A 13989-nucleotide genomic window follows, 5' to 3' on the forward strand; every position below is an offset into this window, starting at 1 on the left:
TAAAAAAGTGCCAGCTCTCCTGATGTGTTAGTGTGGAGCCAAACACCTCATGGTCTCGAAGCCCCTTCTTCCTATGGGCCATGCCTACACCCACCTGATCAGGGTCTGACTTTACAACGGCCAGGTGTACTTCCCTGCAACTGCACATTAACGACATCAGAGCGAGTGCCCAGCGGCTGGCTCCATCGCCCCGGAGCCCCACCTTATAACCCAGGCAAACAGACCAGGGTGGCTCCACATGGCTCTGTCTCAAAGAGATTCGGTCACCCCCAATCCTGAACCCTTCCCACCTTGTCTGCTCCACTCCATGGATCCCAAATCCATGAGTCAAGCAAAAACAGTTCTTACTAAAGAAAAATGAGCAAATGAAACTCACAATACCATGCCTACCACATGACAAAAGGCTGCATTCCAAGACCCCTCAGAGACAGGGATGAGGGATGCTTGATGCAGAGGGTACTTGTTTATTTTGTCTTAATGTCACTTATATTTTTAAAACAGAAAATATATTCACAAGAAAGAAAATGTAAAAGCCTCAAAAGTGAAAAATTTCCTTTCTAGTCCTATCCCTAGCCACATTGTCCTTCCTAAAAGCCAGCCAATATTACACATTTTTCTGTAGCTTTACAAAGATATACTACCTATACATGTATAAGCAGAAACCGATATGTTCATTTCTCCTTTGTTTCATATTTAGTAGAATATTATACACTGTTTTATGTTTTATACTTTTCACAACAATATATACTAGGGGTTACTCCAAATCAGCACCTAAAGAACCTCCTCGTTTTTTACAGCTGCATAGTATTCCTTTATGAAGATTAACAAAAATGTATTTAATTAATGTTCAGGGTTACTTACAGTGCCATCCAATAACAGATGATAATCATTTTTGTATAATAAGCCTATAAAAGCCTCTTTCCTTTCTTACCAAAGCGTGCAAAAGTTCAAAGAGCACATTTAGAGCAAGAGAAAGATTAAGAATCAGCTTCCCCTTGCCCTGGCCTGGTGACTCAGTTGGCTGGAGTGTCATCCCATACACCACAAGGTTCCAGGTTGGATTCCCGGTCAGGGCACATACCTGGATCCCTAGTCGGGGGATGTACAGGATGTACCCGATTGATGTTTCTCTCTTACATCGATGCTTCTCTCCCCGCGCCCACCCTTCATCTATCTCTAAAATCAATAAACATATCCTTGGGTAAGGATTTTTTTAAAAATGAGATTCTAGAAGAATCGGTTTACCCTTGATGAGAAATTACTGTCCTGAGCCAGGAGTCCATGAAAAGGCTGAGCTGCAGACACCACAGACACATCCGGTCAGCTGAGACTGGGAGCGTGCACAGCAAAGGTCACAGCCACATGCCACACAGAGGCCAAACACGCCGCACATATTCTGATCAATAACAAAAGGCCAGCCCTGGCTGGTATAGCTCAGTGGATTGAGCATGGGCTATGAGCCAAAGGGTCACAGGTTCGATTCCCAGTCAGGGCACGTGCCTGGATTGTGGGCCAGGTCCCCAGTGGGGTCTACGTGAGAGGGAACCACACATTGATGTTTCTCTCCCTCTGTCTCCCTCCCTTCCCTGCTTTTTAAATAAACAAACAAACAAACAAATAAATAAATAAATAAATAACATCTTTTAAAAAAATAACAAAAGGCCAATTTTCACTCAGATAAAGTTAAAAAAAAAAAAAAAGTCAGGCTCCTAACAATTAGTTGACTCCTAAGCAAGTGTAGATTTCCAGTATTTGAAATTAGTCCATTGGGAAAAAAATCTGCTATTAATATGAAACCGACTGGAAAAGACGTAAGGTTTAAGTGCCGCTCCCTCTTTGGAAAAAGCCAGCTGCCTTCTCCATGTCACGGACACAGAGAGTGGACAGGGCCACAGCAAAGACACAGGGACTTCGCCTGCCTCCATGACAGTGTCAGGGCAACGTGCACCACGGCACTTCCACCACTCAAGGCCAATGGTGGGCCTTCTGGTGGGGGCTTTCTCTCCCCTCAACTGTGTTCAGCCCAAGGCTGGGCATGACCACAGGGCAGAAAACAGCTGGAAGGGTACCCAGTCGTAGAAGAGTTCCATCTGCAGGCCTCTAAACATTCCACAGATCTGAGGCTGCTTCCAGCCCAAGTCTTGTACACATCCTCCTGTTTATTAAGAAGTTGCCTTTCCCTGGCTGGTGTGGCTCAGTGGATTGAGTGCTGGCCTGCAAACCCAAAGGTCGTCGGTTTGACTCCCAGTCATGGCATAGGCCTGGATCGCGGGCTAGGTCCCCAGACAGTGGTGTGCGAGAGGCAACTGATCAATATCTCTTGCACATCCATGTTTCTCTCCCTCTCTCCCTTCTCTCTAAAAATAAAGAAATAAAATCTTTAAAAAAAAAAAAAAGGAAGAAATTGCCTCAACTGAACACTGGAGGCCACATGAAGACTTTGGTCTTCAACGTGGTGAAGCAACAAGGAGCCAGTGCTGGCAGCAGCACTCCCGTGTACGCCTGAGTCCCAGGCTGGTCAAGCAAAGGCCAATGGGAGTGAAGGCTACTGAGGTGTGTCCCCACTGAGAACAAGTTCAGGTCACTTGGTTTTGATTGCAAACAGTTCAAACTCCATGAGTGACAATCACTTGCCAATTAATTGTTGGAATGGAATGGGCCATCCTGGCCCAGCCTTTTAGGATCCTCTACCCGACGGCCTGGTTTGCATGGTCCTTTCCAGCCCCTCGGCTGCCCCCATGACTCTCATCACAGAGTGGATCAGGAGAGCAGAACAAATGTTCTCCTACCCAGTGACTCACCAGGAAGTCTGTTCATGTTGACGCCTTGAGCTGAGAGTCCTATTCCCATGTACCTTCAAAAGAGCACACACAAAGGTTTTGGTTAGCAAATGATTATGCATTTCCATCTTCAAATACTTCTTGGTAAAGGACAGAAAAACAGGAAAAGCAATGCTCTTTGAACATACTAGCGGTTCCTGGAGAAACCTGACATTTTGATTTTCCATGGAGTCATCTCAGTGCCTTAGGCAGCTGAAGAAACAGGAGGTTGTACCTGTAACCAGGAACCGTGGGGCTTCAGTGTCAAGGAAAAGTTTCCTGAATTCACTGCTTCCAGTCTCATGGTTTCGGGCTCCAGCTAAGGCAGCAGGGTCTATTCCTAAGAAGTGCCTAAAGTAAGGAGTTCAATTCTAGAAAAGTACTTGGCAGAGCAGCGCAAGATCAATCCCACAGGGACAAGCCGCTCTGCGGCGAGGACCCGGACGTGGAAAGGGTGCAGCCAGGCGCGATCTCTACAGGGTCGCCAAGACCCCTCGTACAGAGCTTCTTGTCTGGGCCTCTCAAAACTCACTACCCTCGTCCTGTACATCCCCTGGCCTCCCCAACCACCCTGATGGTGAGGCCCCCGAGACGCACTCTCTCACTCCCCCTACCCCAGGCGCTGAAACAACAACGCCACCCACAGCCAGGCGGGGCCCATGCTGGGCAACTCTGCCAAAGACACCTCAGTGACACTCGGGAGAAGAAAGACATAGGGTGTTTTTCATAAGGCCAAGCCAAAAAAGGAAATGAAAAGGTTTTTTTTAAGTCTAAATGTTTGTAGTGTTTAAAGAAATAGTGAGGTATTTCCCCAAGAACTTAGGAATAAGAGAATCAAGTCATCACCTTTTAAGAGTAAAATAGTAGAAGCCCACACGCGATGTCTGATATTAACCACATGTGAGCGTCAACAAGCAGTTGAGGGCTGAAGGGTAACTTTGTGGTTGCATAACAATGTGAAGGTACTTAATGCCACTGAACTGTGCACTTAAAAATGGCCAAAAGGGGCAGAGCATTTAAGATCTTGCTTCCTGGCAACTACTGTCAGTTTTGCTCAAATAAACTCTTACAAAAATCCAAAATGGCTAAAATGGTAACTTTCATGTTATGTATATTTTACCACAATAAAATATTTTTTTAAAGCAATGACATAGGGTTCTCTTATTTTGACCATTTCCAAGTGGCTATACACTTACATTTTGATTATTTTTTTTTTAAGGTTTTATTTATTCGACCTTTAGAGAGAGGGGAGGGGAAGGAGAAAAACAGGGAGAAAAACATAAATGTGTGAGAGATACATCAATTGTTTGCCTCTTGCATGCCCCTAACTGGGGACCTAGCCCACAACCCTGACTGCGAATCGAACCAGCAACCTTTTGGTTCGCAGTCTGGTGCTCAACCCACTGAGCCACACCAGCCAGAGCTTGATTATTTTCTATTGTAAGTAATTCTGCAAGGAACCCTTCCACATACATTTCCCCGTGTTGGACTATTTCTTTCCTCTCCCAGCACGTTCCATGCACCCGGGTGCCTGTTTCCTAACACCACCCAAGTCCTCACAACATGGCACTCCCCTCCCTTCTCTGGATGGCCACGCCACTGAGTTTTAGAAGAGTAGCCCCGACCACCCAAATAAAGGATCACGCAGGGAGGAAAGACTGTGATGCGACCACCTTCTCTGAAACCAGCTACCCCATCATGGACGGCAGGAAGCAGGAGAAGGCACCAGCCAACACATGGCCCTGGTAACTTGGTCAGCAGGAGTTAGAGGAAAGGGGTGAAAGGGGAAAGGAGAGAAGGAACAGACTTCAAAAAGGGACTTCCATGGTTCAAAAGACCTGGAGACTCACTAACTGCCTGCCTACCTCCTGACAGAAGGGGACCTTCAAGGACCATCAGGAGCAGACGCTGTGTAAGCCCAATGGCAGGATTCCCACATTTTCCCAGAAAAACAGCAGGCCAAATAATTAGCTTCCTTACTTTACGTGTTAGAAGCTGCCAAAAGCTGGTCTCCATTCCCTCAATGCCTCAGCTGACTCATCAGCAAATGACCCCAACTACTCTGCAGCCATCAATCTAACACATACAAGTGCGACAGAGCCAGTGTTTTACCTGACTTGGGTGCCAGTCCAACACCCTGCCTTGCCAGGAGGGGCCTGGGCCTCTGCCCGACACCACCTGTGATACAATCCCTGGCTTACAGGCTTCCTGACACTAAGATGAGGCCTTGTGTTTGGAGCTATGTGCTCCTTGGTGACCCTTGACAGCTAAGGCTAATGCAGACAGGGCAAGTCAAGGGCCGCCCAGAAAGGGGATGCTTGGTCATCAGCAACAGGTCTCTGGGTCTACGACTTTCCATGGGAACGGGGAACTGCTAAGGCATGTGTGCTCAAAACACAAGTTGCTTAGGCCTCCCCATAGGGGATGCTTCTTTAACCTTTGGCAGCTAGCCCTCAGCACCTTCCTATAGGCTCTCTGCCCCCACAGGTCGGGTAGTGTTTACTAGCGAATAGCCTGGGAGCTATACATACTCCAGGTTCAACTTGCAAATCCAAGTGGGTGAGCTAAGGACAGAGCGGCCAAGGAGGCCAGTACCCACACTTGGGCGTCATGCTACCGCCAGGTGTCAATGACACCGGGCACCGCCCCACAGGAGCCTACGCTGCTTACCAGGTGTAGTCAGAGCTGAGTCGCTGTTCAAGGGAAATGAATCCCATCTCTTCAAACATCAGGTGACACTAAGTCTTCTCCGAAAACATGATATTCTAAAACTACAAAAAAAGATGCAGCCTTCTCTCTTCTAGCAAATCTTCATGCACTTGAAAACTTTTATCTAACCAGTCTGAGATAAGCAGAGAGGGTAAAGCTGACCCCACAAATATACTAAAAAACACTAAATTGTATACTTTAAATGGGTAAATTATATAGAATGTTACATCTCAATAATACCACACAAACTAGAAATAAAAGGGAACATCTCAACATAATCAAAGCCATCTATGAAAAGCCTACAGCTAACATCAAAGGTGAAAGACTGAGAAAATTTATCCTCTAAGATCAAGAACAAGACCAAGATGCCTGTTTTTGCCATTTTTATTCAACAGGGTATTGAAAGTGCTAGCTAAAGCAATTAGACAAGAAAAAAGGCATTTAAATTGGAAAGGAATAAGTAAAACTATCTGTTCACAGACGGCATGAGCTTATATGCAGAAAACCTTAAAGATTCCACAAAACAACTGTCAGCAAAGACCAGCCTACGAAATCAACAAAGTTGTAGGATACAAAATAAACACACAAAAAATAGTTGTGTTTCTGTACACTAACACTGAACAATCTAAAAAAATTAAGAAAATAATTTCACTTACAATAGCATGAAAAAGAATAAAATACTTAGGGATAAACTTAACTAAGAAGGTGAAAGCCTTGTACACTGACAACTATAAAACACTGAAAGAAATTAAAGATACAGATAAATGAAAAGACATCCAGGTTCACAGACTGGAAGACTCAATTCTGTTAAGATGGCCCTGAGTGGTGCGGCTCAGTTGGTTGGGCGTCCTCCTGCAGAGCGAGAGGTTACCGGTTTGATTCCCCGGCAAGGCACACTCCTGGGTTGCAGGTTCAGTCCCCGGACAGGGTGTGTTTGAGAGGCAACTGATCGATGTTTCTCTCCCTCTCTCCCTCCTTTCCCTTCCCTTCTCTCTAAAAAGAAATAAGTAAAAAATTTTTTTAAAAAAGAAGTATATCTCATTTTTTACAAATACTGTTAAGATGTCAGTACTACCCAAGAATATATACAGATTCAATGCCATCCACATGGAATCTCAAGGGACACTGAATAGCCATAACAATTTTGAAAAAGAAGAAAAACTTGGAGGAGTCGTACTTTCTGATCTCAAAATTACTACAAATCTACAATAATCAAAACAGTATTGGTATTGACATAAGGATAAACATACAGACCAATGCAACAGAGCAGAGAGCCCAGAAATAAACCTTCAGATATGTGGCCAGCTGATTTCAACAAGGGTTCCAAAACATTCAACTGGAAAATGACAATGTTCTCAACGAATGTTGTCAACACAGCTGAATACCCACATGCAAAAGAATGAAGTTGAACCCTTACCTTGCATCATATGTAAAATTAACTCAAAATGTGTCAAGGATCTAAATGTAAAACCTAAAACTGTAAAACTCTTGAAGAAAACATAAGAAAAAATCTTCCTGACATTGGAATTGGCAAGGATTTCTTTGATATGACAGCCAAAACACAGGCAACAAAAGAAAAAAACAGATAAACTGAACTGCACCAAAATTTAAAACTTTTGTACATCAAAGGACATAATCAACAAAGTGAAAAGGCAACTCACAGAATGAGAGAAAACATTTGTAAACTGTGTATCTAATAAGGCTTTAATATCTAGGATATACAAAGAACTCCTACAACTCAAAAACAAAAAAGCTGCTCAAAAATGAACAAAGGACTTGAATAGATATTTTTCCAAAGAGATACAAATGGCGACTAACCACATGAAAAGACACCCAACATCACTAATCATTAGGGAAATACAGACAAAACCACAATAAGACACCACTTCACACCCTTTAGGATGGCAATTATTTGAATAAATAAAACAAATGCTGGTGAGGATGTAGAGAAATTGCAACCTTTGTGCACTGACGGTGGGAATGTGAAATGGTGCAATTGCTGTAGAAAACAGTATGGCAATTAATTATATCATAATTACAAGTTTGAAAAATTAAACATAGGCCCTGGCTGGTGTGGCCCAGTGGACCGAGTGCTGGCCTGTGAACTGAAAGGTCGCCAGCCCCGTCCCCAGTCGGGGGCGGGCAAGAGGCAACAGACTGCTTCACACACCAACGTTCTCTCCCTCGCTCTCTCTCCCCCACCCCTTCTCTCTGAAAATAAACCAATACAATCTTTTCTAAAACATCAAACACAGAATTAGTATACGACCCAGCAATTCCATTTCTGGGTATATACTCTAAAGAATTGAAAGCAGGGACTCGGGCAGATACTTGTACACCCGTACTCACAGCGACGTCATTCACAACAGCCCAAGGGTAGATGCAACCCAAGCGTCCACTGGATGACTTGATACAAGAGAATGTGGTACATACACAAAGCAAAACATTATTCATCCTAAAAAAGGAAGGAAATCCGACACATACTGTAACATGGAAGAACCTTGGAGGACATTATGCTAAATGAAACAAGCTAGTTACACCCTGGCAGTTATGCCCCGGCTGGTGTGGCTCAGTGGATTGAGCACTGGCCTGCAAACCAAAAGGTTGGCAGTTTGATTTCCGGTCAGGGCACATGCCTGGGTTGCAGGCCAGGTCCCCAGTTGGATGTGCAAGAGTCAACCAATCAATGTTTCCCTCGTACATCAATGTTTCTCTCCCTCTCTTTCTCCCTCCTTTCTCCTCTCTCTAAAAATAAATATATAAAATCTTAAAAAAAAAAAGGTAGTCACAAAAAGCCAAATACTACATGATTCCACTTATATAAGGTATCGAGAGTAGTCAAATTCATAGATAAGAAGAAGAATGGTGACTGCCAGGGTCTAGGGAGAGGGGAGAAGAGGGAGTTAATGTTAATGGTACAAAAAGTTCTGGAGATGGATGATGGTGATGGTTGCACAACAGCATGAACTGCCTTAACACCACTAAACTGTACACGTAAGGATCGTTAGCCCCGGCCCAGTGGCCCAGCTGGGCGTCCGTGCACCAAACGGCTGTGGACCCCAGCCCCGGTCAGCACATAGCCTGGGCTACGGGCTGGACCCCTGGCTGGGGCGCACACAGGACACAACCGACAGATGTTTCTCTCTCACATCAATGTCTCTCTCTCCCTCTTCCCCTCTTCCTCTCTCTCTCTCAAATTAAACATATCCTTGGGTAAGGATTTTTTAAAAAAAAAGAATGGTTAAAATAGTAAGTTTTATGTTATGTGTATTTTACCACGATGAAATAAATACATACATATCAATACTACTGTTTTAAAAATAAAGTTCAAGTCCACTATCATCAACTGTAACATCTGTTATTACATAAAGTCTTTTTTTCTTTTCAAAACTGGGAATTTAGGATCTAGGGAGACAATACTGTCACCTGCCCTTTCACAGGTGTCATCTTCAGCCAAAACCAGTAAAAACCCAGCTCCTGGACATGTGCTTATTCAGTTCTGATAATCCCCAAAGATCAAGCCCCAAACCCAAACACCCAAGCACGAGAGATAGAGCCTAAGGTTACAGGCCCCAACCCTGGGTCTTGTGCCACTCTGGACAGAACAGACGCAATGCCTTCCACCCACCTCAGGATGCAGGGGCTATGGGAAGAAGCCCCCAGCCCTCAGAGAAAAAGCAGAGTCACAGCAGTGCTGGGCACCTAACGGACACTCAACAAACCCTGAGGTTCACCCACTCACGGGCTGGTGAAGAACCTTATCACTCAAGTCACAGGCTCTCTCCCAGCCACATTTCAAATGGAACTGCAGTTTCTAGCTGGTGTGAAATCACAGCAGAGGTGTGTGATGGGTGAGTGAGCCCTGAATTCAGTTTCAGTGTCCCTAGTACTCTTCTCCCCTCTTGCAGGCACCTCACTTTAGCTCTGTGACATTACATGACTTACAGCCACAAAGCTAGTGATATACAGGCAGAGGAAAACTCACTTCTCCATTCACTCAAGAAAAATCTAAGCAGACCTGAAGTTCCCTCTCAACAACAGTGGGTAACGTGTGTAGCGCTTTGCTAAGTTCTGGACCAATGTGGTCCCGGCTGTCCAATAAGCTGCCAAGAATGAACCAAAACAGTAAGAGAGGGCCTAACAAAAACCCCACACCCAAGAGTGTTCTCCAGGACACTTAGAGTAGCACCTCTGCATCTGCTGATCTCCAGTGGTACTTGAAAATAAATGGGTTATTGAGAGCTGTTTGATCCTTGCTAAAGTTGAGTAACTCAGTAAAAACAGGTGTGATAACTCTCTCTTTCCAGAAACCCTTCCAGACATTCACCAGTTCCAGCAAAATCCTCTGTGCCCAGTATGGCACTAGGGACACAAGGGTGGAGGCTTGGACTCAGCTCCTGCCCTCCACTGATTTCCAGCGTGAAGTCGGGGGCAGGCCAGGGAATCAGGGCCTGCTGACCTGGGGACCCCAGAGGCACTGGAGGCTGAGCCAAAACCTCGGAGAGGAGAGGAGGGGAAAAAGAGGAGCGTGCTCCGTGCAGAGGCAGAGGAAAGTGCTGAGGCGCACAGGCAAGAGAGCAGCCCCATGGTCGAGGAACTGAGAAAAGTTCAGTGTAGATGATGGGTCACAGCTTGGGCAGATCTAAAAGGAGCCAAAGCTGAAGCAGGAAAGAGAGGCTATCCACAGCCACCTGCATACTAGTAGAAGGAGCCTGAACTTCATAGGAGATCAATGGGAAGCTACAGAAATAATTTAGAAAGGATGCAGCTGATCAAATACCTGATATTTGGAAAATGGATGGAAGAGGCAAAACTGGAGGCTGTCGAAATCGCCCCGTGGAGGAGGACAGGGCTGGACAAGGCCAGGAGCGGTGGGGACGAAGAGACATGGGAAGAGCCAAGTCCTCTTTGGAACCTGGTGAACTCACTGGGTCAAGGAGCAGCTGCCCAGGACACCGTCCAACACAGACCCATCACCAAAGAAGGGGCAAGTCTCTGAGACCCGCGTGGAAACTCTGCAGCCCAAGTGCTTAGTCAGGTGGAAGCAGCAGCCTTTCCCCAGCTCTGCTCTGTCCCTGACATTTTACCTTCTGCACAAACATCTGAACTGGACACACACCTGCATCACAGCAAATGCATCAGACAAACCCAGATTCAAATCCAACCTCTGCCTCTAAGGTCCCATGTGCCCAAGGGAACATCACATGGCTTAGTCCAGAGAGCCCTCGGTGCGGCCACTGAGCAGGACCGAAGAGGCACCTGGGCACAGAGCCGGGAGCACTGCTGGTGGGCGACTCTCCATTACTGCATGCACTGGAGGCCCCTCTAGCGTCAGAATCCAATAAAGGATAGTAAGCCATTCTTGAAGGCCCAGATCTTAGGACACCTAATGCCTGTTTACTTGGGACTGCAGAGCTGAAAGCAGGTGAGCATCTGCTTCCTTCTCGGTAACAGGTCAGGTGGTACTCAGGGACACTAACCTAATATACAGGCTACCTTGGACGCCTGGGAGTGAGGCAACCAGGGCTCTCGCCCCTGAGCAGGTGACTGGACGAGACAAAACTAAGCTCCTCCACACTTCACGTCTCCACCAGGGCTCTCTTTTTAAGCAACAGCATATATCTGGGGAGCTGGGGAGAAAATAATTTACCCCCTTACAAAATACAGCGAAGTGGAGAAGAAATAGCATTTATCAGAGAGGTGAGGCAGCCCTAAGTGCAGAGGGACAACAAACGAGTTCTTCGTGGCAGTGAGGCCATGAGTCGGCCTCTACCTTCTCACTTTCTGCCCTTCATGCCAAAACCACAATGCAAAGCTGGTGCTAGAAGAGTGACTCTGCCACTCTGTTGGGCACCAGAGAGAAGAGGGCAGCAAGCAGGCGCTGCTCAGGCCAAGCCGGTTTGAGACCCACCAGAGAACAGGACAAGGGTGGGGGTAGCAATTGCAGCAAAGGCACCAGGCCAGGGGTGTCAAACTCATTTTCACCAGGGGCCACATCAGCCTTGCAGTTGCCTCCAAAGGGCCAAATGTAATTTTAGGGCTGTATAAAGGCAACTACTCCTTAACAGTTAAGTGAGGGCTCTGCACTGTTGCAGAGTAGAAACAAGGTGCCAGGCCGGATAAAACAAGGAGGGCCGCGTGCTTGCCTAGGCTGTGGCCCAGGCTGACTCAAGAGCCAGGTCCACCCCGAGGCTCTCACCACCCACTGCAGGCAGTGGGGCCGAGCTGGGGCCCTGGAGAACAGCCTGCCTGGAGAATGAACTGGTGGCTTCTATGCTACCCTCCACCCTCCTCTGCTGACTCGCTCACAAAAGCAACTGTCCGCTGAAACCGCTGCAGTCATGCAGGGATGCGAGCACACTTGTCCACTTGGATTCTGTTTTTCTCTTTGTTTTCCAGATTTTCTATAATTAATAGAGATTACTTTGATGGTCATAGAAAAATGCATTTCAACAGCCAGCTGATGGCCACATACTGAGGTGGTCGCATATTTCAGAGCCAAGGGGACGCACTGGGGTACCTGGCCTTCCTGGTCAGTTTCTCGGTACATCCAGTCCCCTGAGTCTTGGCAGGAAGGCAGAAGAGCATATCTTCAGAAGCAGCAAGAAATGGCAAAAATCCCTGCTTAGCCCTGACAGGCATGGTGCAGTTGGTTGAGCATGGTCCCGCAGAGCAAAAGGTGACCAGTTCGTGTCGTCAGGGCACATGCCTGGGTTGTGGGCCTGGTTCCCTCTTGGGGCGTGTGTGAGAAGCAAGCGATCAATGTTTCTCTCCCTCTCTTTCTCCCTCCCTTCCCCTCTCTCTAAAAAGGTCCCTGGCTCAATTCCTGGCTAAGGCACCTGCCTGGATTGTGCACCAAGTCCCCAGTTGGAGGTGTGCAAGAGGCAACTGACACATCGATGTGTCTTTCCCTCTGTTTCTCCCTCCCCCTTTCTAAAAATAAATAAGTAAAATCTTTAAAAAATAAATGAAATACATTTTTACTACACTTGATCTAAGCCAAAAGGCTGAGAAGCGATAAAAATAAAATAAATCCTTGCTTGGCAGCGGAGCTGGGGCTCCAGTCCACACGGCACCTCAAGCATCCCAGGCTCGACCCTGAGCACCCACTCAGAGGACCTGTTGCCACGACACGGGATGAACACATCTCCAGCTGACTAGGTTTCTTCCACAACCTAGGCAGGTCTGGTGGTAGACAAAGGACAGGACCTTAGAAATTGAACCTCTGGACTCTCACACCTTCCAGAGACCTACAACAAGGCCTGGAGGGAAGATGAACACTTCACTGTAACCCCCCACCCAGTCCTGAGAGACAGTTTGGAGCATTCCACAAAAGGAAGGCCTTCGGCAACAGTCTGGCGTTCCCCTTCTGCCTCCTGAAGAGAAGCACCTGAAGAGTTTTAAAGTGACAGCAGTATTTTACAGCAGGGGTCCAGAGACGACACCCCAGACTTGACGCCTGGTCTCAGACACTCCAGCCTAATTCAGCACTGTGGGTCTTGGATTTCACCCCACATCTCGGGTTTCCTATCAGAAGAGGAAAGATTGGACTAATGGGCTCCTGAGTTCCTTCTCAGCTCTGACCTAGAGACTTCGGTTCTTGGCAGAATAATATCTGTGTATGGTTGCAAATGTGCTATGCCCAAGTGCCAGCCCAAGGTGGGGCAGATGCTACAACAGCAATAGAAGTCCCCACAAAGACATTAAAAGAAAAGTACAGAGCAATACTCACATGCCTTACAAATATAGATGCAAACACCCTCCATAAAACAGCAGCAAACAAAATACAGTAACATTTTAAAAGGATTACACACCATGACCAAGTGGAATTTATCCCAGAAAAGCAAGAGTGGTTTGACATAAGAAAATCAATCAACAGAATAAACCACATTAGTAGAACAAGTGAACGAAATCCACATGCTCATCTCAATGGACACAGAAGCAGCACTGGACAAAATCCCACATGCCTTCATGACAAAAATACTCAAAAGACTAGGAATGAAAGGGAACTTCCTCAACCTGATAAAGGGCATTTATGAAAAACCCACAGCTTCCCATCTCAATGGCCAAAGACTGGAGGATTTCCCTGAGGTCAGAAACAAGACCGGGGGGACCACCTTCCACCACTGACACTCACCACCGCACGGAGGTTCTAGCCAGTGCACTCAGACATCTAAGACAAGAAACAAAAAGGCATCAAAATTGAAAGGAATAAGTAAAACTACCTCTATTTGCAGATGACATGATCCTATATATAGAAAATTCCAAAAAATACAGAGAGCACCTACAAGAGCTAATATACAAATCAGCAAAGTTGCAGGATACAAGATCGACATACAAAAAGCAGTTGTGTTTCTTTTTTTTTTAAAGATTTAATTTACTTATTTTTAGAGAGAGACAGGGGGGGAAAGAAACATCAATGTGTGGTTGCCTCTTGTGTGCCCCGCACTGGGGACCTGGC

At 46.2% G+C, this 13989-nt stretch overlaps 1 protein-coding gene and 1 pseudogene across 2 annotated transcripts in view; both read right to left on the bottom strand.

Moving 5' to 3' along the window:
• Positions 1-13989, bottom strand: part of RANBP10 (RAN binding protein 10) — a 58483-nt gene that overhangs the window by 32542 nt on the left and 11952 nt on the right. For both annotated transcript variants that reach the window (XM_028502152.2, XM_036012033.1), the window contains one exon: positions 2802-2854. In XM_028502152.2, the coding sequence (XP_028357953.1) occupies positions 2802-2854 (53 nt within the window). The remainder of the gene's footprint in view (positions 1-2801; positions 2855-13989) is intronic.
• Positions 12401-12547, bottom strand: LOC114488459 (annotated as a pseudogene).

The sequence above is a fragment of the Phyllostomus discolor genome, chromosome 12 (assembly GCF_004126475.2).
Source record: "Phyllostomus discolor isolate MPI-MPIP mPhyDis1 chromosome 12, mPhyDis1.pri.v3, whole genome shotgun sequence".
Lineage (NCBI taxonomy): Eukaryota > Metazoa > Chordata > Mammalia > Chiroptera > Phyllostomidae > Phyllostomus > Phyllostomus discolor.